We start from the raw sequence: 27,160 nt of genomic DNA, 5'->3' as shown, positions 1-27,160 counted from the left end.
AACATATAGTAGGGAGATATATATACATACAGAACATGAAAAGGTGGAAGTTGCCATACCAACTCTAAGAGGCTAATTAATTAAGATGAACTATAATCAGCAGGAGGAAAAAAACTTTTGTAGTGATAATCAAGATGGGCCATTGCGGACAGTTGACAAGAGGTGCAAGGTTTCAGAGTAGCAGCCGTGTTAGTCTGTATCCGCAAAAAGAACAAGAGGTGTGAGGATACTTAACATGGGGAAATAGATTCAATTCCCTTAGCTGTTTCTCTTTCTCCCCTGCTGTCCTCTGTCCTGCCCTTTCCCACTTGGTCATTAAAGACAAGTTTGTTATGCTGCAGGTTATTCAGAATGCTTCTCTTGGGCAATCCCTTCAAACTGGAGAGAGGCACTCAGGTCCTATGGTGGCAAAGGCCATATAGACACCTAACTAGACAGAGGGCATAGGACAATTGAGTCTCAGAATAAGGCAAAGGCTGAAATTTTGCATCCTTCACTCTTTACCATACTTGCTGGCCCCCATTAGGCCCTGGGAAGCAGAGAACAGCTGTAATATACTGCTCTTTGGGGACACCTCCAAACCCAAGTGGGCTGGAACCAGGCTCCACATATGGACCTCATACCAGCTATTCACCAGTCGGGGAAGACACTCTGCACAGAGGTTATTCTCATGGGACCAGTTATTCCCATGCTAAGTCCCCTTTCCACTCCCGAGCAGCATAGAATGGGCCTTAGCGTCACTGAGAATCAGGCCTGATGCATTTTTAAGTTCCTGCCTGAGCACTTGTATCCTTTAGCATCGCCTTGCCTGCTTAGGAGAATTGAAAACGCCAGGGGTGAGACATGCAGGAGGAGGTGATATCTGAGCTCATTAATTCTGGTGAGCTGTATCATACCTCGCTGTTTGTTTCTGGGCTGGTAATGAATTGAGAGAAACTATTGTTTTTAGGCTGCCTAACTCCAGGGAGAGAATGTATCCAGAGGAAGAGAAAGATCTCTTCATTGCCCTTTACCAGGGCTGCTCTGCAAATCCAGGAATCCCCTGGGACCTTTTAGCTTTAGCAGCTCTATAATTCATGATCCAGCTGAATAGCAGTGCATATCGTTAACCCTAATGCTGAAGTCAGGGCTTCTCTACTCTCAGTACAGAATGTCTGTGCCAGGCACATTGGAAGCCAAGAGAGTAGGGGTTCAGGATACCCCGTCTTGTAGTCTTATGTGTTCTGCAGGTAGAGATGTTCATGAGTTTATGGGAGACCTGGCAAATTGGGTCCACATTACGTAATTACAGTAGCAAGCCCAGAGTTAGGTGCTGTACAGATACAGTGAAAGACAATCCCTGCCCTGAAGATCTGACAGTCTAAATAGATGAGCAGTGGGAAGGAGGAAGATGAGTATCCCCATGTAACAGTGGAGAACTGAGGTACAGAGAGATTAAGGGTATGTCTGCCCTGCAGCTGGCAGCGTGCCTCCCAGCCCGGCTAGCCAGAACGGTGGCTCACTCCTATTTGCAGCGGAGACATTCCCTAAGTGACTTACCCAGGGTCACACAGGGAGTCTGTGGCAGAGCCAGCAATTGAACCCCATTCTCTTAAGTCCCACTGTCTTAACCACAAGACCAGCTTTCCTCTCTGTCTAAAGTAGATGCAGCTCCACTGGAGGTCTCTGGACCAGATTTATCAGTGGACTAAATGGTGGTGTCATCTGCATTATTATTATTGTTATTATTTTATTATTTATTACTGTTAATTATTTATATTACCCTAGTGTCTAAAGGCCCCAATCCCATTAAGATTGGCACATCCCATTAACATAGCCCTGGAAAATGTAGTCTATAGATAGGCAGTAAGAGGGTCAGCAAACTGGTGTAAGTGCTAATTTAGAGCAAAAATGAGTGTAACTTACATGCTAAGGGCTTAATAAGCAGCAGGAGAAGGTATAAGATACAGCGCATGGGACGACTGTTTATCTTCCAGTTTCCTGGCGGCTGTTGCATGTTTCACTTCTAATCCTTTGGCATGTATAGCAGAGCCAACCGCACTCAGTTTTGAACACACACAGAATGCCAGACTGGCACAAGTTACATCACTTTCCCTCTTACCCTTGTTTTCCAACCACTTGCATCCTGTCCTCAATTGTTATTGCTGAGTGTAGTATTGCTGAGTTCCACCCCAGGGGCGGCTGCATTTCGGCAGGATCTGTCACTCATTCTGTAGAGCGCTTTGATATCCGTTGTGACAAAAAGCAATGTATAAATGGGGGGTATTACTGCAGATCCTTCCACTTCATTCAATCACGGCTTCGTTTCTTCCTCCATTTAATATGATCAAAAACCTCTGGATCCAAATCATTCCTATTTAAAAAATAACACAATTTCCGCCCTTTATTTTGATCAATTCGGATGGCTCTAGGCAGGTAGTATTGGATAATTCAATCACTGGTTGTAGAGAGCTGACATTTAATTAACAAGGAAGCAAAAAGAAAAAAATTGGAAAGAGGCAAGAAAAAATTGCTCAGGGGAGTCTCCCCTGTGAAAGCCAAGGTCCTCTCTACACTGAGCAATATGATGTCAGGGGACCTGGCTACATTGACCCAGTTTGGCTGAGTCACAATTCAGTCCTCAATATGTTGCAAACCCTGAGGAGGGAGATTCTGTTGTTATTACTGAGTTCCACAATGGGTGTTTTTTACCGTGCATGTGGGGAACCTATTCCAGGTATTACGGTGAGGCAGTATAATCTAGGTATTAGGGGCACTGGACTGGGAGCCAGAAGACTTAGATTGTATTCCATGTTGTGACTGTGGGTGTGTCATGTATACTACTTCCTCTGCTGGTCTTGTCTGTTTAGACTGTAAGCTCTTTGGGGCAGGAGCGCTCTCTCATAGGTATATGCACAGTGGGGTATGCAGGTCTACTGCAACACAAATAATAATAAGGCACCACTTGTTAGATGACTGGAACTGACTAGACTGAATCGAGAAGAGTATTCATTTAGAGAGCCACAGAGTGCAGCTCTGGCTTTGCCAAAGCTGTTCTATGTTTGGAGCTATTTTTTTTTTCTGTTGACTCATCTCTTGTTCAATTATTACTTCTGTTCCTGGGAGGAAACCCCATTTTTTTCTTGGCCAGCTTTCCCAACTGTAGAAAGTTCCCTACCCAGCGCTGCCAGTTCAATTTTAGATTGAAATGATACGATTTGCAAGGCGGCTTTGATGTAACTGAGAAGAAAATCCCTATTGGTGGCAGTAAGCCTTATAGCTGTAAGGCTGTAATGTAAGCAAACTCCTTAACTCTATATGGAACTCCTGGTTATTGGCCTTTATGGAAATCTATCTATCTATCTATCTATCTATCTATCTATCTATCTATCTATCTATCTATCCTCCATGTTTCTCTTACCTCCCTCTCTTCAGAGTCCCCTCTTCCTCCCTTTTTCCCTTTCTCTCCCTGTTTAGCCAACCCCAAGAAAATCCCATCCTCCAAAGGAATTAAAACAAAACACATGAAGGAAGACACCAATCAAAATGGCGGCACTAACATGGCGTTTGCAGACCATCACTGTGTTCGCTCTGCTTGTATGTGCCATCCTTCCCCCTAGCCCTTGTCTTTGTAAGAGCTACAGGGCAGGGACTGTCTTATTCTGTGTTTTTACAGCGCCTCATGCAATGATCTCAGTTGGGGTCCCTAGGTACTACCATAACACACATAATAATAATAGCTGTGCTCCCATATGGCCCTTATCACCTTGGTATCCGAGAGCCTCCCATTAGGTAACAAATATTATGGTTGTTGTCTCTCTCTCCCCTGCCACCGAGAAGCAAGAGAAGACAACAAGGGGTATGAAGGAAAACAGAGGCGAAGTGACTTATCCAGCAGTCTGAGGTAGGGCCAGGAACAGAACTGAAGTTGCCTGGCTTTCAGCCTGCTGACTTAGCCACTAGCCCAAGCAAAGATGAGCTCGGAAGAAAGGGAAGAGGCTTTATTTGCATCTTTATGTGATGCTCAGAAGCAGGATGTTCTGGTCTGTTCCCCCACCGCCCCTAGTCCCTGACACCACTGTCATCCTTTCTCTTTCTTCTGGCCTGTTTGTCACCTTCATTCTGCCCACCCTGTAGCTTAGAGCTACTGTCAGTGGTGCACAGGGGTGAGCATGAGAGCCTAGAGGGGAGCTAGTATGGGCAAGCGGAGCCTCTGGTTTCTTATTCCCTTTGTAAACCTGCGACTTTGTATTTCAATGTCACCGGCAAATCACAAAAACAACCCAATCCCAGGCGCTTCAACTGCATGCCAGCCTCTAACATTCCAGGGGGCCGATAAGCTCCAGCAGTGAAATTATACAATCCTGGAACGATGCTGGCAGCAGCGTGGCCAAACAAGGATATGAAATTTACAGAGCACTCGGAATGTAGGCAGTACTTAAAGAGCGAGCAATGTCCCAGCATACCAGCCACTGCTGGTAACTAGCTAAGCATATTAGGGCAGTGTCTTGTATGCCATCCTGATAGTATTTACAGGGTAACTAGGAATCTGTGTGCAGTACATGGACACCAACATAAATGATGGCCCCACCTCACCGCTCCTTCCTCAGTGGGGGCCCTGAGTAAGCAAGGACCAATGAGTATAGGGGTACTCACAGTACATGCAATGTATAGGGTTACTCACAGTACATGCAAGGTAAATAATAGTGCAACATGCATGGATACCCATGTAACTGTATAATGGTGTAGCTACGGCTTTGCTACTCCTAGTATTTCCAGTGTAGCTACTATGGCCCAGGGTAACATGCACAGCTAGCTGTGTAACTGGCTGATTGTAGCAGTGCAGTGTAAACCAGCAAAGGGTGAGTTAGATCCAGGTTTCATTTAATCCAAAGCACCAGGCACAAGAAAGGGTAGCCTTGTGCTTTGGGCATTGGCCTCGAATGCAGGAGATCTGAGTTCAGTCCTTAGCATGTCTGAAAACTTCCTTGGGTGACCCTTAGTCTCTCTGCACCTCTGTGAAACAGGGGGACGGCACTGCCCTCGTTTGTCTAATCTGCTTCGGTCTGTATGCTCTCCAGGGCAGAGACTTTCTCTCGCTTTATGGTGTCACAGCACCTGGCACAATGGGAGCCCTGTTTTGGCTGCAGCCACTAGGTGCGACTGCTGGGGCGGGGGTGTTCCTAGAAGGAGCTATTGCTTCGGCCTATCCGTAATGCTAACACCTCGCAACGTACGTGGACCCAGATACTAATGGCATGAAACTTGTGGCAACGTGACAGCACAGTGATTGCTCTTGCAACAGGGAAAGTCGGCCCCACGCCCTGTAACAGGGCCGCTCTCACGTCCCCCCAGGTCTCTGCTCACTATCCCCTGAATGGGTCAGAGAGGAGCTTGCAGGTCAGGCTGTTGAGAGAGGTTTGAAGTGAAGAGAGGGAGTTTTTCCTGCTGTTCTGGCTGGCAAGGCTCTGAAGCCTTCTGTTTCTGTCACCCCCGGGGGCTGAGGGATGGCAGGACCCAGCCACTCGGAACGAGCCGGACAGGCACGTCAACCTTGGCTGTGCTCAGAAGCCACATCTCTCTGAAGTCAAGCAAGCACGAGCCACTCAGGCGGGGAGCGTTTGCGCTGAGAGGAGTGGGGGGGTGGGGGCTCTGAAGTGCCTGTCACCCAACACCCTCAATGGTTGTCCAGCCCGTCAGGCTTTGAAAGCATTAAGGCTTGATCCTGCGAAGTGCTGGGGACTCTCTGCTCCCCCTGGAGCCGGGGTGTGCTGACTGCACTCAGCACCTCTCAGAATTAGGCCCTTAGTGTCTGTTCCCATCCTGGCTTAGGAACAAACTGTAAACAGATCAGAAATCCTTCCCCCGTCAACTGCCGGGAAAAGCGCGCCAGGCTCTCGCTGACTTCAGTGGGCCTTAGGGCGGTGTGTCATCCATCCCTAGCAGCAGCAAGGAAGGGAGACCCCCAAGGACAGCTGCCAAGTGGGCTGCAGAAAAAGTAGGCCGTGAAGGAGAGCTTTGATCTGTCTCTCTCTTTGTGAGCACGGTTGCAAGAGGCCTGCTGTGAATTCTCCTGGTTTTTGCTGTCTGCGCAGTGCATAGTGCAATGGCTGGATGCTGGGCAGGAGAGACTGGGTCACTGATGCTTCATAGAATCTTTTCTCCAGACCTTCCTGCTCCAAACCAGCATCTCTTACTGGCAGGGGAAGCGGTGGCCTTCGTGCCTGGGTCTCCCTGTGTTTGTGAGAGCCTGTTTAAAACAACGAGGGGGAAACGAGGTGAAATATTTTCCCTTTTGTTTCCCAATGTGTGTGTGTAAAAAAGGAAGGGCTTTGTCTCACTCTGTCCCCAGTGAACTGCTGAGTAGCTGAGGGATATAAATCCTCCTGCTTCAGGGCACAAACCCCACTGATGAGGGTCAGGAAGAATCTTCCCCTGTGGGCAGGTTATTCCTTAATTGTCCACTGGGGTTTCTCACCCCTTCCTCTGAAACAGCTGGTACTGGCCACTGTTAGAGCCAGGTCTGATCTGATATGGCAATTATGATGTTCCCATGAGAAGCCATATGAAATTTGCATGGGTCTGCTTGGGTTAGGCACTCTGATATTCTCTCCATATGCGTTTAGCCATATCATTTCCTCACTGTAAATCCAGCCTTACAAAAGCCCAATGGAAATGTACTAGCCCAGGCTTTGAATCTACTCATCCAACCTTTGGCATGATCCTGAAAAACACCCCCCCACCCCCCAAACAGCCCAACCCCTATAAATAGCTCATTCGCCCATCAGGAAATCTTACTCCCTGTGAGGAGTGGAATTTTGCAAGGTTGTGATGATCAGCATGGCTGTAATCAGCAAAGAGATGTGGGAACCTGCTTATTCTTGAGGGGCAGGCTTGGGACCTCAGCCCACCCTGTCCCCTTCATGCTTTCTCTACATTCTGATTCTTGCTTCTGAGGGTTTGTGTCTTTAGTGCAAAGTTAAATTGAGTTCTACTCAAGTGTTGCCCCTAACCAGAGTCCCATCCATGCACAGAAACCTCTCACTTGAGTCTGCTGGTGCTTTTCACTCAAGCTGGCCGGACTAAGGGGGGAGGGCAATTGATCCTCAGAGCATCCTCATGTTCTGGGTGTGAGCTATGTTCAAAACCTACCCGGATCTACGCTACAAAAAGGTTGATGTAAGTCACCGTTTGTCAACTTATTTGTACGTGTGTTTGCACTCAAATCTGTCTCCCAATAACATAAATGCCCTGTTACGGTGATGCAGTAACACCATCTCCCTGAACGGTGTTGAGCCATGGTTGACATACAGTGGTAGACGCTGCATGAGTGTGATCGATTACAGAATGAGATCATATACATTAAAATATCGCTGCAGATCCTAGCCATTATTCTCCTTTAGCTCTCCTCTCTAATACATTCTCTTCTCTTCTTTTTCTCTCTGCTTTAAAACCACTGAATTTACTAGTTCTTAGGGAGGAAAAAGCAGACAAACCAACCAAACCCTGTTCTCTCTCTTGTGTTTTGTAACCAGGTCAAGACTGGCAGATTTTCACACAAATTGTCAAGTCTCTTTCCAGTCACTTACCAGCTGCCCCGGGGATAATTACCAGGCGTGTCTGGGCTCCTACGCAGGGATGATAGGTGAGTCTGTCTTGTTCATCATGCAGAGCACAGCAGGGTTGCCTTTCTCAATCAGTGTCTGGGTTTGGGGGGACTGGTTTATGGATCGTGGCTTGGGGGACTTGACACTTTAGAGACAGAATAACTTAGTGCTGGGGCGCATTGGAGGGGTGGTAGTGGATGCAGATGTTGGAAGTTTAGCAAGGCTGCTGTAGCCAGCAAGAACAACCACATATATCTGCAGGAACCTTCCTCTTTGCTCACAAGAGCAAAAGCACCAAACCCCTTTGTGCATCTGCTGCAGGGTGGGGTTATAGGGAGATGCTGTGGCCCAGTGGATAGGGGGAGGGGTTCTATTCCTACCTCTACCTGCTGCGTTACCTTGGGCAAGTCTCAGGTTTCCCTCTGTTGAAGGGGGATAGAGATGCTGGCCTTGCTATGTACAGCAAGCTCTGTTGCTAAAGGAGGATGTATTATTACTGGAGACAACTCTGGTTCTAGAGGTGCACCTGGGAGAAAACAACTGAAGGTGGCAGAGGTGTTTGGCATGCTCAGCCGATGCCGATTGGCCTTTCCCCAGAGGAGTGCTCCTGAGGTCTTTGGCAGTAGGTTAGATCCTAGGGTGCAGGTTGCAGGAGAGAGAGCTGTGAGTTTCAGGGATAGCAAATCCAGCTGCCTTGTCACTCCGACTCAGTTTCACTCTTCAGTCCAGGGTTTTGCTTCTCTCAGCTTAGCTCCTCTCCCCCCGCCACAATTACTGCGCAGTGTTGCAGGGGCCGCAGAGGGCAACCGGGGAGTGTTGTTATAATCCTGACACCAGGACTCAGAGGCATCCTGACACCAGGAACGCAGAGGGGATGATGGGTGGGCCAGGTCCCCTTGTGAAGCTGTCAGGGCAGCTCTGCTCATTGCGCCTGAAGAGAGACGCAGGGGCAGGTTCAGCAGGCAAGCAGCATGTCTGAGTCAGACGAGATTCCCAGAGAGAAGGAAGGAACAGGAGACCAGGCCAGCTCAGAGGGACCAAAAGCCATGTGTCTGCTTAGACAGGACAATACCAGGGGCTAGTTATGGGACACGGAGCCTTTCGCTCATCACCAAATTGTTACCCTCCCTCCATCTCCCACTGAGTTACCTGCTTCCCCTTCTATGCTGCAGATCCCACCCTGAGCTGGTTCCTGAGTGAGCAGCTGGAGGGAGAGTCCCTGGTAGCGGGGGTCTCTCAGAGCCACTTGGGTTGGGGAGAGCTGCGGGCCGGAACGAGCCATCTGCAGTTCCCTTTAGCTCTGCCTGAATCATGGGGAATCCACTGGGCATGGAAGACGAGAGCCAAGCTGGTGCAAAGCCCACCCTGCTGTGAGGGGAGGCTGTTGGGCCAGGAGGGAGCGCAGAGCTGTTTCTCTCCGTCAGACTTTGCTCTTCTGGCCCCTGATTCCCTTTTCCTTTTCTTCCTCCTGAGCAGGGTTCGATATGACGCCCAACTACATTGACTCGAGCATCACCAGCATCACAGTGTCGCCCTGGTGCTCCTGCAGAGGGAGCGGCAACATGGAGGAGGAGTGTGAGAAATTCCTGAGAGACTTCACGGAAAATCCATGTCTCCGTAAGGCACCGCTCTTCACTCGTTGTCTGTCTGAAGGGGCTTTGGCCTGTCCCAGGGAGCAGGGCAGGAGCTCTGGCTGTGGGGGAGCTCCCTCCTATTCTAGTCACATTCTCTCCCAGCAGGGAGTGCTGTAGGGAGCCAGGCAGGAGCGCTAGCTATGGGGGAGCAGCCAGCTATTCCAGTCCCAGCCTCTCCCAGCAGAAGCTATGGGAAGCAGTCTGATGCAAGGGACTCCAGGGAGTGCTATATGCTATGCTGCAGGAGCACTTTGTGTCGGTGGGAGCTCACAACTGCTGTATTGCAAGCTTCTCTCAGCAGTGGTGCTGCAGGTGTCTGTAACCTCCTAGCTATTCTGGCCTCTCCACAAGACCTTGTCAGAGCTCCTGCTCCATGTCTCTGAACAGGAAGGAGATGTAGGAAATTCCTTCTGGCTTGGGCTTGCTTTCTGTGGAGTTTTAGGAAACCTTACAACCTAGCAGATAGCTATTGACAAGGTCCCTTTGATGAAGGAGGCCCTGGTGTGCTGAACTCCAGGAGCTTCATTCTCTCCGTTACTTATTATAATTGTATCCATTTAATTCGTTGTTATTCAATTTAATGATCTGAAAATGTTACCGTCAAGCTCTCTCGCCCTAGTGCTAACAATGTCCCCATCCCTGCTTAATCGTCAAGCTAATTTCATCTGTTTTGGGGATAACAACTGGGTGCAAGCAGGCCTGGATTATTCTGCCATTGCAGTTTAGTCCTGCCTTGCAGGATTAGCCTAGCACACTCATGAAACAGAATGCATTGTCGCTTTCACACCAGGAGGCACTGTAGAGAAGGAAGTAGGAGCCCTGGCTCCCCTGGTACTATGTAAATAGAAAATAAAGAAATAATATAATAATTATTATTAATAATGCACCTCAATCCTGACCATCAGCACCCCCGTTTTTCCAGTTCTGGATTCCCCATATGCAGTTCTGCCAATTCCCCGACTCCTGACCTGTAGCACCGCCTGCTATTCCAGTCATGGCCCCCATTCGCCACCCCACTCCAATGTTTCCAGTGCCCCATAATCCTGGCCTGCAGACCCTCCCGCCCCACTATTCCTGCCTGCTCACCCTAGGCAGCTGTACCAGGGCACCTCAGTTCAGACTTGCACAGCTGCCACATTTTGTACAGCGCCATGGCGGACATATTATGCAAATGAGCTAATTTGTATATTTGCTGATAGTTTGCTTTTACTCTTAAACTTCCCCTTAAAAGTATCATGAGGATTTCATGCTGGTGAAAGGCATTGGGCAGAGTTAAGGTTACCTATACAGCCCCCTTATGCATGTTCATTAGGACACAGTGTTTAATTATACCACTACATGCTGCTTTTTCCCTACATGAGTTAACAGGTTTTGAACCCAGGGCCTTTAGTGCCACAGCATACACCTCAGCCATCTGAGTTATAGTATAAGAAGAGCTGTTGCTCTAAGCAGGCTGTTATCCTCTACGTGGATTAGTCCATAGAGGGGGGCACACTTCACCAGTGGGTTATACTACTTGTTGTTAGGCAGCACTGGAATGCTGGGTGTCAGGATTCCTAGCTCTGGGAGCAAAGTATGGCCTAGTGGTCGGTGACAGCACAGCCAAGCACAGTTCAGCCCACAAAGTGAATGACACTCGCTATGTCACGTTTGAGAGCGAAACGGCATTTTACTAGCTACGGAGGCAGGCACAACAGAGCTGCCAAATGCATGAGTGTTGTGTGAGTTGCATGATGCATGGGACTTTTGGACCGGCTTCATCCTCCACTGTTCCAGACGTGAGGTTCTCGAGAGAGCTTACCAGTCCCGTCAAAAGCGTGTGTCCGTTTTGTTGTACGGCTCAATGGCTGCTAGGGTTTAGATGGAGATCTGCCAAAACTCATTTCACTTGTGAGTGCTAGAGATGTTGGAGTCCAGAGGTAGGTATCAAATGTGTTATTGCTTTGTCCCACCAACACCCATTCCCCACCTCATCATGTAGCTCAGTTAAGCCACAGCAGTTGCAACGTGCCATTGATACGCTAGATAGACCCAGGTCTATTTCCGCCTACATACAATCATAGAAGATTAGGGTTGGAAGGGACCTCAGGAGGTCATCTAGTCCAAACCCCTGCTCAAAGCAGGACCAACCCCAACTAAATCATCCCAGCCAGGGCTTTGTCAAGCCAGGCCTTAAAAACCTCTAAGGCTGGAGATTCCACCACCTCCCTAGGTAACCCATTCCAGTGCTTCACCACCCTCCTAGTGAAATAGTTTTTCCTAATGTCCTACCTAGACCTCCCCGGCTGCAAGTTGAGACCATTGCTACTTGTTCTGTCATCTGCCACCACTGAGAACAGCCGAGCTCCATCCTCTTTGGAATCCTCATTCAGGTAGTTGAAGGCTGCTATCATATCCCCCCTCACTCTTCTCTTCTGCAGACTAAACAAACCCAGTTCCCTCAGCTTCTCCTCATAAGTCATGTGCCCCAGCCCCCTAATCATTTTTGTTGCCCTCCCCTGGAGTCTCTCAAATTTATCCACATCCTTTCTATAGTGGGGGGCCCAAAACTGGATGCAATACTCCAGATGTGGCCTCACAGTGCCGAATAGAGGGAAATAATAATTTCCCTCAATCTGCTGGCAATGCTCCTACTAATGCATCCCAATATTCTGTTAGCCTTTTTGGCAACAAGGGCACACTGCTGACTCATATCCAGCTTCTCATCCACTGTAATCCCCAGGTCCTTTTCTGCAGAACTGCCGCTTAGCCAGTCGGTCCCCAGCCTGTAGCAGTGCATGGGATTCTTCCATCCTAAGTGCAAGATTCTGCACTTGTCCTCGTTGAACCTCATCAGATTTCTTTTGGCCAATCCTCCAATTTGTCTAGGTCACCCCGGACCCTATCCCTACCCTTCAGCATATCTACCTCTCCCCCCAGCTTAGTGTCATCCGCGAACTTGCTGAGGGTGCAATCCATCCCATCATCCAGATCATTAATGAAGATGTTGAACAAAATGGGCCCCAGGACCAACCCCTGGGGCACTCCGCTTGATACCGGCTGCCAGCTAGACATCGAGCCATTGATCACTACCCATTGAGCCCGACGATCTAGCCAGCTTTCTATCCACCTTATAGTCCATTCAGCCAATCCATACTTCTTTAGCTTGCTAGCCTTTCTGTACCCTGTGTCCTTAAGCCCCAACCCGTCTCCACTCCAAGTATAATTCCTTCCAGGTCTGTGAACTCCGAGTTCCACAGCTCTCCTCAATTTCTCCTATTACCAGTACTGCCAACCCCAACCCCGGAGTCTGGGCTGCAAAAATCATGAAATAAGCTTAATACTCATGAGCTTAACCCCCAGACTCACACAATGTTGGAGCTTTTTTTCTTTGCCTTCTAGTTTCTGAGCCTTTAAGGAACACTTGGGTCACGTTTTCAAGCTTTTCTCTGTAACCAGGTGTGACAGATGCTATAGATACATGGAATATTCAAAGATTACTACACTGACTTTATAAATGTTATATGTATCTTGATGGGATGACTAGTGATTGTCACACCAGGAGGGCTGGAATCTTAGCTTTCGTTTCCAAAGAACTGAGATTCTCATGCAATCATTTACATTAGATCCTGGGTTCTAAGTAAAACACCGACTATCATGAAACTCACAGTCAAACCCTACGCGCTGGCAACGCTACTTAACTCTTCTACCCCCCTGCTCATTTGGCATTTCTTTTTCCTTTGCAATGAGCAATCGGGGTGTCATGGAGGGGAAGGTGGAGAGAGGAAAGATTAAGGTGTGTTGGGGGGAAGGGCAGCACCTTGAACTCAGTGGCTTTGAACCATGTGGCTGACAGCTGATCTCTTCCAGGTTTCTGGCTCCTGTGTATTGTCCCTGTCTGGGGGAGCTGGAAACCTCTGCCTCTGATGTGCTTTGCCCATGGTGCATCTAGGGCCGATGAGAATGCCTATGGGCAGGAAGAGATGCCTGGCGAAGGGAGCAGGGATGCTGAACTTGGGGGATGAGGGTGGGGATAGCAAGGGGCAGGGAGGGATGAAGGATGAGAAGGTGGTAGAGGAGGATGGGAGGTGATGGGGAAGGAAGATAGGGAGAGGATGGAGGTGGGGAGGTGGAAGTGGAAGACGGTATTTTTAGTTCTGCTTTCCAGTCACTCCCATCCCATTGCTCTCTTCTTTTCTCTGCCTTCCCTAAACACTGCCGCCATGCCCCCAAGATGCCTCTCCTGCTCGCAGAGCTGCAGAGGAATCGGGGGCTCAGTGGAAAAGGCGTAATTTGTGCTGTTTCCATCAGCAACTGCCATATTCTCTGTGACGGCGCCGCAGCAGGGAGCGGGGCTGGAGACAATGCACCTGGGCATTTATCTCTGCGCTGGGCATGGAGCCCATGCAGCCAGAGCAGCGGGTCAGCGCACGGTGCCTCATTGCCCCTTCCCCCTCCCCCCCTTTGGAAGCTTTTCTCGCGCCGTTGGGTAGAATTGCCCCGGGCTGCCACCTTGAAACAGGCTAGGGCCTCCTGTGTGAGATAGAGAGATGTGGAAGGAGGAGTTACTATTGGAGCAGCAGAACTGCTGCCAGCCCCAATCTTCTGCATGGGAGAGCCACTGACAACCTCTGCAGAGCAATGGGCTGGAGCGGGGAGGACTCCAGGACCGTTCCAGGGGATCCATGAGACACAGAGTCCCCTCGATCATGCATTTGGTGTTTGTTATTACTGCTTCAAGCCAGGGGCTGTGGCTCACCCCTAGTTCCAGCACCGCTGCCCTCAAACCCCTTCCCTGGGATCAGGGAGGAGGTGGGGTCCCCACTAGAGGTGAGAGTTCGTAAGACGTATCCCCTCTGTGGTGGGATTTAGTGATATTTGAGAAACAGGCTTGGGGCTGCGGTTTGGGGGGGGTTAAGGAGAGGAAAACACTTTGATCTGCAGGGGCTGTGTCAGAGCGAATGAAGCAGAACCTCAAGGTGACAGGCTGGGTCCCAAAGCAATGAGGTCTGGGCAGGAAGGAGGGCTGGAATGAGGAGCAGGGAATGGGAAGGAGGATAGGTGGGTAGAGAGAGTGTGTGAGAGAGAGAAGGTGCGAGGCCAGGAAGGAAGAAGAGTATGAATGAGAGATGACAGCCTGACAGGAAGAGAAATAACTTGCCCACATTGTTCGAAGCCTGCTCACTCCCGCCCCCAGCCCCGGCATCCCACTGACAGCTAGTGACTCCTGGCTGTCTCTGCCATGGCATGCTTCTCAAAGTGGGATGTGTGCAAATAAAGCTTGAGGGCTTTTGCTTCCGCAGCTGCCTGGAAGCAAGCAGACCCCCTCCCAAGGAGGAGGCTGTCCGGCTGGCCCAACAGAGCCCCAGCAACTATCTCCTCTCACGGGCTGCTGGTGTGAGAGCCTGGACGTGGGGTGGCAGTGGCTGTCTCTCAGTCGTTATCTAAGACAGCCCCTAGCCCTGATGACCATGAAGTTTGATACAACCAGCTGGGAGCCACCCTAAAACACAGCAAGCAACATTTCTAGTGGTTAGAGCTGGGAATGGGCCGTCAGGACTCCTGGGTTCTACTCCTTGCCCTGGGAAGGGATTGTGGTCTAGTGATTAGCACAGTGGTCCAGGAGTCAGGACTCCTGGGTTCCACTCCCAGTCTAAGGAAGTAATGCTGTGTAGTGGTTGGAGCAAGGATGTCACGTCCACCATGGCCTCTGCGCTGGCGTCTACCACCAACTTGCTGTGTGGCCTCAGGCACGTTGCATCCCGGCTGGGTGCCTCAGTTTCCCCATCTATAAAATGGGGATTATGCTGACCTGTCTCATGAGGAGGGGGAGTTTGTCAGCTTTAATCCATTCCTAATGTTTGTAAAGTGTTTTCAGATCCATGGGGAAGCACAGCATGTTTAGTATTTATTGTTGTATGCCCTGTGAGTTGTGTGCATAGAAGTTGATAGTGAAACCACATCCCCAAAGCCCTGTCTCTCTTCCCACTCGCAGGAAACGCCATTCAGGCCTTCGGCAATGGTACGGATGTCAATCTGTCCCCCAAAAACCCCTCGCTGCCTGTCACCCTGCCCCCTAAGACAGAAAAGAGCCCTGCTTTGCCAGATGACATCAATGACAGCAACACCATCTATGACACCAGTGTGATCACAACTTGCACCTCTGTTCAGGTAGGACCTCGGCTCCAGCTCCTGCTCGCTCTTCACAGAAGACACGTGTTAATTTGATGCATGGACCTAGCTTGGCCAAAGCCTCCCACACATTGATGTGCCTGCCGGGACTTAGCCTATGGTCTTGGAAAGTGAGGGTTGTCTATCGAAGGCTGCTGTTTGCAAGTGTACCTCTTGAGTTATTACAGCACCAAATTCTCTGTTTCCCAGAATCCTCTTGGCCCATGCCCAGCACCGTATTCTCTGTTACCCAGAATCTCCCCGGGCTCTGCCCAGCCCCTGATACATCCCCATTACCCAGAATTCCCCAGGGCTCCCCAGCAGCCCCAGCCCCAGTGTGCTCACTGTTATGTGTATTAGATGGTTTGATTTCTTTTTGCCTTCTCTTGTTTGGGATGGAGATCTCACAGGCTCATGCTTTCCCATGCAGTGCCCCACGGGCTACCAGTTTTTGCCCAGGTTGGCTAGCCTTCCTGCTTTGGGTGAGCACTGGAAGCTGAAAGTGCCCATCAGTATCCACACACAGCCTGTGGATTTACGGCCCGCTCGTATGCTCCTATGTGCACACACCGCTATGTAATCCTGCTGGCGATGGGCTGGGGAGGAGGTGGTGGGATCTGGATCAAGATTAAGGTTATGTCTGAAGCTGAATCGGGGCCTGTGCTCAGGTTCCAGGGCAATGAAACCTTGGCAAGTGGTTCTGTTAAGACGTTGACCCCAAATAGCTAATCTCTTAGGACTATTGTTGATTTTGTGGGATTTCCCCCACCTTGGATTGAAATCTTCTGAGCTGCCCTCCTGAGATTTTAGCCATAACTAAACAGGAACCATAACTGGAAAATAAGGTCCCTTCTGCTTTTTAATCGAATCCAGAAACAAAAACAAACCCACATGGGCTGGCAAGGATCTTAGAATTTAAACCTCAAACCACAATTCACAGCTCCATCCTTGGCCTTCTCAAATTCCTCTGGCCCTGCAGACTTCCAGTTGCTTGGGAGTTACTCTCATCCTGCAGCAGGAGCTGGCCACGCCCATTTGGCATTCTTCTTCACAGCTTTGCCTAGATGAGTGATATGTCTATGCGGTGGTCACGAGGTGTGGTTGCAGTTTGTGGAGACATACCTAGGCTAGCTTTAATCTAGCTGGCTGGGGTACTGATAGCAGTGAAGTTGCAGCAGCATGTGCTTCAGCAGGGGCTACCCACCCAAGTAATTACGCAGGATTCCAGGTGGGCTTGTCCAACTTGTACGCTACTCTACTCGAGCTCGCTAGATTAAAGCCAGCTCAGGTACGTCTACTCTACCAAACAATTGCAGTATAGCTCTACCCTAGGACTGAAAGATGTGTTGTTAGCTAGCTTGATCCAACGCTTTCTAAAACTCTAGTGACGACAAGGTAAACTGCACTATAGCAAGGCTTTAACTCAACCCGTTTAGCACGTGCTGTAGTACAATTTACCTCGTCTGGTCTAGAGTTTTAGAAGGTGTTGGGATCGAGATAGCTAACCCCATCCAATAACCTTCAATCCTAGTCTAGATGAAGCCTCAGACCCACCCGGAAATTACTGCTCCCCTCATCCCTGCACCTGAAGCGGCGTTGCTGAAGGCAGGGGAAGCATCAAGCTACCACACTGATCGGGGTGGTGTACAGAGAGCTATTGGAATCACTCCACTGGCCCCTGTCTTTTAATGTTTATCAGATGATAATGCCCAGAGGCCCTGATCTGCTCTGGGGACTGTACAAACACATAGAAAGACACGGTCCCTGCCCCGAAGAGCTAGCTAGATAGACGGGCATCTCCTACTCATAGTCCCAACCGGAGGATGATTCTCTGTCCACCTCTGCAGAAACAAAGTAAGTCTCTTCTTCTCCTTCAGGCTGGCGAGCACACGTGAAGGCAGCAATGTCACCCTTGGGCAGCCTCTAATTAGATCCGGCATGCTTGAGTAATTACATCTTATGTTTTCTAGTTACCACTCCGTGAGACAATCAGCAGCTCAATTTCATGCTAGAATTGCGGCACATCAGGGCCCCGCCGCCGCCTTTGTGGGCACTTGGCTCACTTTTCATTGTGAGACACGCTTGGCAGAATTGTTCTTCTTCTAAGTGGGAAGAAAGGGAAAAACAATGTTGTTATCAGCATTACCGCATCTTCTGCTCCATTTGCCACCTGATGATGGAAGTGCTGGTGGTGGTGGTGGTGGTGGTGTGGCGGTATATTGCTGGAGTCAATTACTAGTGGACTAGTTTTGCTTGTAGTAAACCCAGTGAACTCCACTAGGTCAGACCCTGAGCTCAGTTGCTACTCAGGGAGAACTCAGTGGGAAGAGAGCTGCGTAAAATGTTTTCGCTGTAACTCTTGTTCAGTGAAGAATGCAGATTTGGTTGGGAATTGGAGTTGGATCCAGCCAAGTTTTGGTTGAAAAACACCATAAAAAAATCAGAAAAAACCAAAATGTTTCATTTTGACATTTTATGAAACAAAATATTTCAATTTTTTTTGGGGGGGTGGGGTTTCAGAACAACTTTGTGCTTCAAAATATCCTGTAATTTTATTGGAAAAAACCTCCAGATATTTAAAAATGGTCCAGAACCCAAAACATTGTGATTTTGTCAAAACAAAACATTCCATTCAACCTGACATTTCTTTCTTTCTTTTTGTTTTTCGACTTGACGACATTTTTTGAAAAATTCATTTTCGGTTTGCCCTGGAACAGTTTTTCTTGATTTTTTTCAGAATTGCCAGAGAACCAAAACACCCATTATTAGCACAACTGTAATAGGAGTGATACCTGAGTAAAAACTGAGTAACACACAGGGCCTGGTTCTGATCCTCTATACTGTGAGGAGGGTCATGTTCTCTACTTGTGAAAACAGGCACAGCTCCATTGGCTTCAGTCAAGCTGCCCCAAATATACCAGCAGAGGACTTGGCCTGTGTTACTCCACTGACTACAGGGGTGTGACACTGGATTTACTCCAAAATCAGGCTCAGTCACTCCTTTGTAAATCAGGAATAGCTCCATGGAAGTCAGTGGAGTTGTTCCTGATGAATACCTGGGTGAGATCAGAATCTGACCCCGAGTAAGCAAGTCTGGATTCAACCCGCTGGGTAAATCAGGAGTATCTCCAATAAAGTCATTAGGCCTAATTCTCCTATCATGTACACTGGTGTGACTCCATTGACTTCACCAGAATTACTCCAGATTTACACTAATGCAAGTGAGAGTAGAACTAAGCCCAGTGCAGTTACACCAACATTGACCTTACTGGGGTTACTCACATTTACACCAGTGTAGCTGAGAAGAGAAATATGCAATTAGCTTTGCAGGTCATACTACTTTGTCAAGAATTAAGGTGTGCTCTGTCGGTGAGAGCCAGGGGACTAGAAAGCACTCCTGGGATTCAGGTCTAGGTCTGCTACTGACTCACTATCTGACACCGGGCAAGAAAATGAAAAGAAAAAGTTAGCTTGTATTTTTTGAAATTCTGTAAAAGTTTTTCTTGGACGAGCAGCGATAGCCCCATGTGTGTGTCCTCGTGTGTATTTGTGGGTGTGCGTGCGCTTGACCATTGTGCAGTGGTGGCCTCCCTGGGAGCACTGTGGGCTCTGAAGTGTGAATGAAAATCCCGTGCCCCAGCAACTCACTCGATAGTACAAATCCCACTTTCCTGAGTCTGTCCACTTCCCCTTTAACTCTGTTTGAGCCGCAAAAGGATGAAAGGAAGAGATGAGTCTAATGGCCCCATCTCACTTCACATTGAGAGACTTCAGTGCTTTTATGGCCATCTCCAGCACTAAAAGGTCTATTGTAGCGAGATTGGGAGAGCTTCTTGTTAGTGCTTTTGTTCTTGAACTGTACCTGCTCCTTTCAGAGGCTTATTCCCCTCCCTCAGCTTACCTTTCTCAGATCTCTTTCACAAGAGTTTCATGGGAGAGCATGGCTTATGTATGATTGGCCAGTCCGCAGGCTTAGAACCAGTGGTTGGAACTGGGCAAAACCCACAGCCCCTTTCAGCCTGACACAAAATGGAAGGATAATTAGGCTTGTGTACACTCCGGAGTAGCCCTGATGGCCCGAAGTCGGAGTAGCTACACCGCTGCCAAACCCAAGTGCAGCACAAGCCTCTAGGTACTTATGCTCCAGTTTTTAGCTCAGGCCTCCGAAGCCATGGAAACTTGTAACTGGAATCACCACCAGTTAGCTCAGTTCGTGCAAACCCCAACTTGTCCTTGTCTGTGCTTGTGCTGGCCCATAATGGCTGAGTCGGGGCTGTTGCTGGTGGGAGACCAGGCATAAAATAGTCTGTAGGGGCAACCCACCTGATACAGAATCTGAACTCTTCTCAGGGCTATTTCCCCATCCCCACAGCCCCTCCCCTGCAGCATGCAACAAGCGCCATTCGCTCCTAAGCTACATTGAACTGCTTCTGCTCCCTGGCTGGATTCTGATGTGGGGTTTGTCTTCACTAGAAATGTAGGTGATGTCAGAACACAGCCATCAGGAGTCACGTTAACCAACACAATGTTAAACACATCTTGCAGTCAGGGTCCACAGGGGCCTCTGTGTTTAATACCACGTCAGGGATTGAGCCTATATATAGTTTCAGGAGGGTTCGCCCATAACACAATGCTGAATGCAATAGTCCCAGCAAAGTCATGTTTGACGGCATGTCAGTTAACATGACTCATCAAGGATGTGTTCTAACACAACCTGGCATTCCAGTGAAGGCAAGGTCTCCTCTCCAGGTTTGTCTTCACTGCAGGGTTAGCTTGAGCTATCGACACTTGAGTTAACACCTCTCAAGTGCGAGTGGCCACACAGCAAACAACGCTCGAGTTGCACTAGCTCTAGCATCTGCAGCGCTCGAACTCCAGCCCCCATCCAACAAGCCAACAAGCCAGCAAGCCTCAGTTGAAAGCAACACTTATCTTAAGCTAGAGATGCGTGTGTGTGGATGGAAATTGGTTTACCTCAAGATAACACTGGGAAGACAGGCCCTTAGATAACTAGCCCATCCTGATGCAGATTCAGAATTTCCTCCCAAAGGGTATGTCTACACTGCAATTAGACATGGCTGGACTGTGCCAGTCGACTCGGGCTTGCAGGGCTCGGTCTGTGGCTCTGTTTATTTGAGGTGTAGATGTTTGGGCTTGGGCTGCAGCTGAGCTCTGTGACCCTCCCACCTTGCGGGGTCCTAGAGCCTGGGCTCCAGCCCGAGCCTGGACATCTACACTGCAATTAAACGGACCCACAGCCCGAGCCCTGCAAACCTGTCAGCTGGCACAGGCCAGCCGCGGTTTTTTAATTGCGGTGTGGACGTACCCTGTGTGTGAAATTTTACATCATGAGTGTTTGTGCCGTGAGTTCCTCAGAGCAGGGACTGTCTCTTGCTAGATGTTTGTATGGCACCTAACATAGTGGGGCCCCCAACCCGGGTGGGGCCTGGTAGCTGTATTGCCATATAAAAAATAATAATGATATCTGGATTCATCTGCTTGAAGACTTTCAGGCAAGGAACACGTAGTCAATCGAGTTTGCAGAAGTTGAATGAATATTTGCAGATTTATTTTGTTTGCACTATCTGCCCAGATCTAGGCAGGAGTCCAGCAGAGAGGCTAAGCAGCCCAGGGAGCGAGGGATGAGAATTTTCTTTCTTCTCTCCTTCTCAAAGCTTTTCTGGCAGCCCCAGCGTACGCAGAGCACACAGAGAGACTTAATGTTTCAACACCAGACACACACTCTGAACTGCCTTCAAATGCCCCATGCAAATGTGGAAGCCTGGTAATTGCAGGCCTGTGATCAGAATAAAAACAATTCGGGATGCCCTTGTAGGCCGGCTCTGCAAGGACAGTGGAAAACGACAAAAGTTCAGCTCCAATGAAATTGGGCTTAGTGTGCTCCGGAGGGACAGCTTGTTTGAGCGGGGCTGGTGGAATGAGTCAGGTCTTTAGAACCCAGGGTACGGAACAGGCCAGCACATTCCTTTCTTACCAGCTAAAGGGAATGATTTGTCTCACCCGCAACGTAACACCAGAGGTAGATCTTACTGCTTTTTTTGGAGATTGAAGAGAAATGACAAGAAGGAGGAAGCTTGCTCTGGAATTGCCTGACAAAGATGGTTACTCACACCCCCTTTATTCTGTCGCAGACTGTGAGGAGTGACCAGTGATGTTCCATGGCGGATACAGGTGTTAATCTCTGACCAAGCACAGTCTGTCCACGATCAGGAGCGGCGCCAGGGTTTTTGCTGCCCTAGGTGGGGGGTCCTTCCGCGCTCCCGGTCTTCGGGGCACTTTGGTGGCGGGTCCCGGAGCGTGGAAGGACCCCCCGCTGCAGAATTGCCGCCGAAGACCCGGAGCGTGGAAGGACCCCCCGCCGCAGAATTGCCGCCCCCCAAATCCTGCTGCCCTAGGCGACCGCCTAGGTCGCCTAAATGGAAGCGCTGGCCCTGTCCATGGCGCAGCATGGATGGTCTATTACTTAAAGCAAGTGCCTGGGAGTCAGGACTCCTGGGTTCTATTTCCAGTTCTGTGAAGGAATGCAATATAGTGGCTCCTGTGCTCTGTTCTCCTCTGCCACAAACTTAATGTGTGATCCTGGGCAAGTCACTTTAGCTCTTTCTGCCTCCGTTTCCCCATCTATAAAATAGGGGTAATGATAGTTGGCTACCAGGTCTGATTTCAGGTTGCTTGAAACCCTGAGACCTTTGGCAAGACCTCCTGGCTTGTTCTCTCTCCTCCACAGGAACATGGACCGAAGCTAAACAAATCCAAAGAGCACAGTCTCTGCTTCTCGGAGGTATGTGTCATGGCATCTCCTGGGAAGAGAGAAAGGGGCAGGCTGGAGAGCATGGAAGTGTGAGCATGGGGGTGCTTTGTGCCATGCATACATGCCAATAGAGGCAAGAGATGGAGTCAGATGGAGTTACAAATGAGGCTCAGCATATCTACTGGGACAGTAAGGTTTCTCTAAGCTGAGCTGGTTTTCAAGGGCTGTATCTACAGGGCGACACTTTAAGGAATTAAAGAAAACAGCCAAGCTTTTAAAATCCCATGAGCCTGTCCCTACTCCGTTTCCACATCTCAGTGGCACTGTATGTGTGTATCCCTAACACCTACTCACCCCTGTTGTGTTTTGCTGGCTCTAGAATATGTGCTAACCCCAATTACAGCCCGACTCTGCAATGTTCTATATGTTCAATCTGAAGTGTTCCTATAGGGCTCCAGCCTGAGCCTGAGTGTCTACGCTGCAATTTTACAGCCCAAGTCAGCTGACCCGGGCCAGCCGCTGGTGTTTAATTGCTGTGTAGACATACCCATTGCCCCTATCACCTAGGAATCTAGGCATTGTCCAGGCAATGAAACAATGGGAAGTTGAAGGGGCCAAGCATCTTGCCAGAGAGTGCTTAGCATCTTAGGCCTTGTCTACACTAGAGAACTGAACCATTTCTATTCAGCTGGATTAAACACAAATGGTTTAGCGTGTCCACATTAGCCAGGCTGAATCGGTTTAAGGTCCCCTTGCAGATTTGTTTCTCATCCACACTAAAGCAATACAGTTGCAATGCCCTCTGGGTACCTCTCCCACAGTGCTCAGCTTCTATATGCAGTGCATTCTGGGAGATTTCACAAGGCCACTGGTGCATCGTAGGATAGCAGTGGGAGGCATAGCATTACTGTTCAGCTAGACCGCGTCCATACTGGCATCATAACGACTGAGACTCAAAGGGTGTTTTGTTTAGATCCGCTGAAGCAGAGTTGGCTCAGAACAGCTGTGACCTGGCAGATTTGTGAAGAGCTGGTTGACATGATATTTTTTCTCTTCAGATCTTGAAATGTTGATGGAATTTTTAAATACCAAAAAAGGGGAAATTCTGGATTAAATTTTCACAAAAAAATTCACCTGTTGTTTTTTTCCCAACAAATTATAGAGCAGGGTTGACATTTTCAAAAAATTTTTTGGGGGGGAAACCCTAAAAAATTTTGGGAAAAAATCAAAATTTTGAAATGAAAAATTCAGTTTTGAAAAAAATCAAAAATGTGGGGAAAAAATCCAATTTCAGAGAAAAAATGTAAGCTCTTTGATTTCTTTGAACCCCCTCCCAAATTCAGAAGAAAATTAAAAACTATTTCCCAAATATCCCCACCCCACCCCTGTAGCCAACCAGATCTGGCTACAGTTGGTAGCACGATTTTTCAGCGATGAGAGGAAAAGCCACTGGAACAAGCTACCAAGGGAAGTGGTAGATTATCCATCTCTTGATGTCTTCAAATCAATATTGGATCCCTTGCTGGAAGATATGCTGTAGATAGACACAAGTTACTGGGCTCAATACAGAGATAACTGGCTGTTATTCTCTGGCCTGAGTTATGCAGGAGTCAAACTAGAAGATGTATTGGTCCCTCCTGGTCTTAAAATCTATGAGCAGTTAGAAACAGTCAAGTATCAGAGGGGTAGCTGTGTTAGTCTGGATCTGTAAAAAGCGACAAGGAGTCCTGTGGCACCTTATAGACTAACAGACGTATTGGAGCATAAGCTTTCGTGGGTGAATACCCACTTCGTCAGACGCATGAAACAGTGTTTATTATAGCAGATACATTATTCCAAGATAAGATCAGATGCTTTCCCTTATGCAAACACAGAGCTCTGCCACTGAACTAAACTCCTGTTTTCCATTCCTCTGCCCACAGACACAGCTGACCACAGACATTATGCCAGACCAGAAGACTTTTGTGGACCAGAAGGCATCTGGCAGCCGACATTCAGCCAGGGGTATCCTCTCTGCTCTCCCATTCCTTCTCGTGAAACTGGCGTTATAAAGGAGAGAGGAGCCGCATTGTGAAGGAAATGCCAACAAAATCCACTCGCGCGCGCACACTCCCAAAAACTCTTGCAAGAATTCTCTCTCTCAAGTTGTGTTCTCCCAGGGTTTCTGCTTTTGAGAAATTAAATAAAAGAGAATCCTTGTGTCAGACACTTAATGTGCAAGAATAGAGTTAACGCTGGCCCTGGAAGCACCGACCTCTGGGTGGACATGCATCCCAGCGGATGAACTTTGATCATTTTCTTTTATAGATACTTATGGTTTTTTCCTTTCTGAAGCAAGAGCCTGAGACTCACAACAAACCGGAACACACACACACACACACACACACACACATATACATGCGTGCACACACGAACAACGGATCCAAAGCTGTGAACAGAACAGGGAACAGGCGGTGACCTACTGAAGCTTTGGTGAAGGCCAAGGGACAGAGAATGACCTGCCACTTCCTGGATGGACTCTGGCAGTGCCAGGATCACTATAGCTGTTTGCAGGAGGATGGAACGAAGAACAGAGACCTTTTCTCCCTCCCCATGTTCAGTTTCTCTTTGCTGCTTGAGAATTCTATATTTAATTCCCACCCCAGATGAAGTCTGGTATTCTGTATCCTGGGAGATCCACATGCTAGTGTTTTACGTCCCCCACTCAAATCACGATGGGGCAGGTGTGTGTGTGGGGGGACAATGAACGTTTCATGTGCGGACCCCAATCTCCCCTTTGAGGCTGCATCCCTGACTGGATGGGCGAACACTGGATCAGAATGCAGGCAGCTTGGAACCCAGGGGATTCTTTTGCCAGTTCCAAGGGGAGGGGGATGTCTCTTTAAATCTTTTCCTTTCCTGGGGTTGGCGAAAATTTTAAAATCAAAGACAAAAACCTCCACCGTTAAAAGGTTGTCTCGATGTTTCCAAATTGTTCTTTCGATGGGGATCTTTTCCTTTATCCTGTTGGGTTTGGGTTGGATGGGAGAGGCCATCCATGGATGGGGGCCTCTGTATATTACTCTTTCCATTTTCTTTTGTTTTATATATACATATATAGTGTATGTATATAGAGACCACCTATATCTACATATATGTATGTATATACATAACCATATACATATACTGTGTGGCTTTTTTTTTTGTAATTCCTTTCTTTCCTTTTTTTAAAATGATCAAACAACAACAACAAAAATGTATTATTGTAAAATTTATTTTTTTTAATAATGTCTATAATGGAAAAAAAATAAACCAAGAACAAAAACGAAACCTTAATTCTCCCAGCCTCTGATGGGGCTTCGGGAACAGGAGAGCGACCCATAAGTTTAACCAATGGCTAAAATAAACATCATAGGAAGCAAATGGTGTCCTGTTTAGTTCAAAGCGCCTGGCCCCTGCTGCTCTGTGGATGTCCTTGTGCTGGTTGTGGCCAGTGCCCCCACCAAGTGCAGCAGCGGTCAAGGAGGGTGGCTTCTAAATGGCCATTTGTGGCACATTCATGGAAACTGGAAGCAGAGGGATGACTGGGCTGGCAGGGAGAAGGCATTTGTCCACACTCGGTAGTCAGGTATCTTACGTTCCATGGGAGATCAGGTAATCTCTCTATTTTAGGTACTTATATGGCCCCATTACCACAGTGTCTGTTCACCTCATAATCTCTATGCATTTATTCTCACCACACCCATATAAGGCCGGGCACTGCTGTTATCCCCAGGAACTGAGGCCCAGAGAGACTAAAGGGAAGATTTTCAAAAGCATCTCAGTGACTGGAGCTTATGTCTCATTTTCAAACCTGACTGAGGTACTGAGAGACTCAGTTCTATTGGCTTTCAAAGGTTCCAAAGTGCCCGAGTCCCTTCTCCCAGGCTCCTAAGTCTGCTAGGTACTTAGGGCCAGATTTTTAAAGCTATCTAGGCCCTGAACAAAGCAGCTAGGTGCCTCATGGGATTTTCAAAAGTGCCCAACTCCCACTGACTAGGTGCTAGCTGCATCCTTAGGCACCTAAACACCTTTAAAAATCTGGCCTCTAGTGACTTACTCAGGGAGACTGTGACAGAGCAGGGAAGTGAACCCAGCTCTCCTGAGTCCTGTCACCTAAATGCTGCCCCATCCTTTCCCATAACCCCACCTTTAGCTGTACTGGCCCATCCACTCTGGAATCCCACCCTACCCCTCCAGGTTCCCCATCAGGATTCGTTGCTTGGAGGGGTCTGGGTTTTCCCTGTGACCCTCCCCTGTAGAACGACTCCTGCACGGTTGGTTTGTATATCCGTCAAGCTCCTCTCCCCACATCTCCTTGCGTTTACTGTTTAGAGATGCTTCTCAATGCCCGTGTGAGTGGCTTCAGGTGTTTCCCACTGTCAATGATTGGGGATGAGGAGCTACTCGTGCACCTGCCTACTTATATGCTGTACGTGAAGGATCCCTAGCACTCTCTGGAAATGACACCTGTTACTGATGGCATTAACAGTACCCTCAGCAGTGCCCGTCTTAGGGAGAGAGCTCGGTGCCTGCTCTCTTCAGCCCCTGGGCTTGACGCAGTGGAGCTGTGTGATACAGATTCGGCAGAACGAAGCATGGTTTAGGGCTTGCACAACACAGTTGATCAGATCTGAGGGTCTTTTTTGCAAAGCCAGGTCTGTGTCCTGGTTATCGGATTCCCTTGGAGTTTGCAGGGCGAGATGAGACTGAACCTCCTTCTGCTTTGGGCCTCCCCCTGCTACCTTATAGCTCTGCAAGAGACGGCTCCCTGCAGAACGAGAGAGTTGCATTATGGGAGGAAGAGCCACTGCTATGGCCATGTGTGCTCTTTACTCTGCAGAAATGGGCCCCCTTCACTGGAGGGGAAACGGCTCCTTCCTTATGAAACACAGAACTGTGTGATTCAATGGAGTGGGGCAGAAAATCACAGAATTCTTCCCCGAATCCTACCACACACACGCAAGCCCCCACCCTCGGCATGAACACATTCGACAAAG

The 27,160-nt window shown here is 48.7% G+C and overlaps 1 protein-coding gene across 1 annotated transcript in view; it reads left to right on the top strand.

Annotated features, from left to right (window-relative positions):
- Window positions 1-24,193, top strand: part of GFRA2 (GDNF family receptor alpha 2) — an 88,251-nt gene extending 64,058 nt beyond the window's left edge. The window contains exons 5-9 of the mRNA XM_065398346.1: window positions 7,515-7,624; window positions 9,063-9,203; window positions 15,195-15,370; window positions 22,119-22,172; window positions 24,065-24,193. Coding sequence (XP_065254418.1) covers window positions 7,515-7,624; window positions 9,063-9,203; window positions 15,195-15,370; window positions 22,119-22,172; window positions 24,065-24,193 — 610 coding nt within the window. The remainder of the gene's footprint in view (window positions 1-7,514; window positions 7,625-9,062; window positions 9,204-15,194; window positions 15,371-22,118; window positions 22,173-24,064) is intronic.
- The last annotated feature ends 2,967 nt before the right edge of the window (window positions 24,194-27,160 follow it).

Source organism: Emys orbicularis, chromosome 2, assembly GCF_028017835.1.
Source record: "Emys orbicularis isolate rEmyOrb1 chromosome 2, rEmyOrb1.hap1, whole genome shotgun sequence".
NCBI classification, from domain to species: Eukaryota; Metazoa; Chordata; order Testudines; family Emydidae; genus Emys; species Emys orbicularis.
This window is presented reverse-complemented; position numbering and strand designations above follow the sequence as displayed.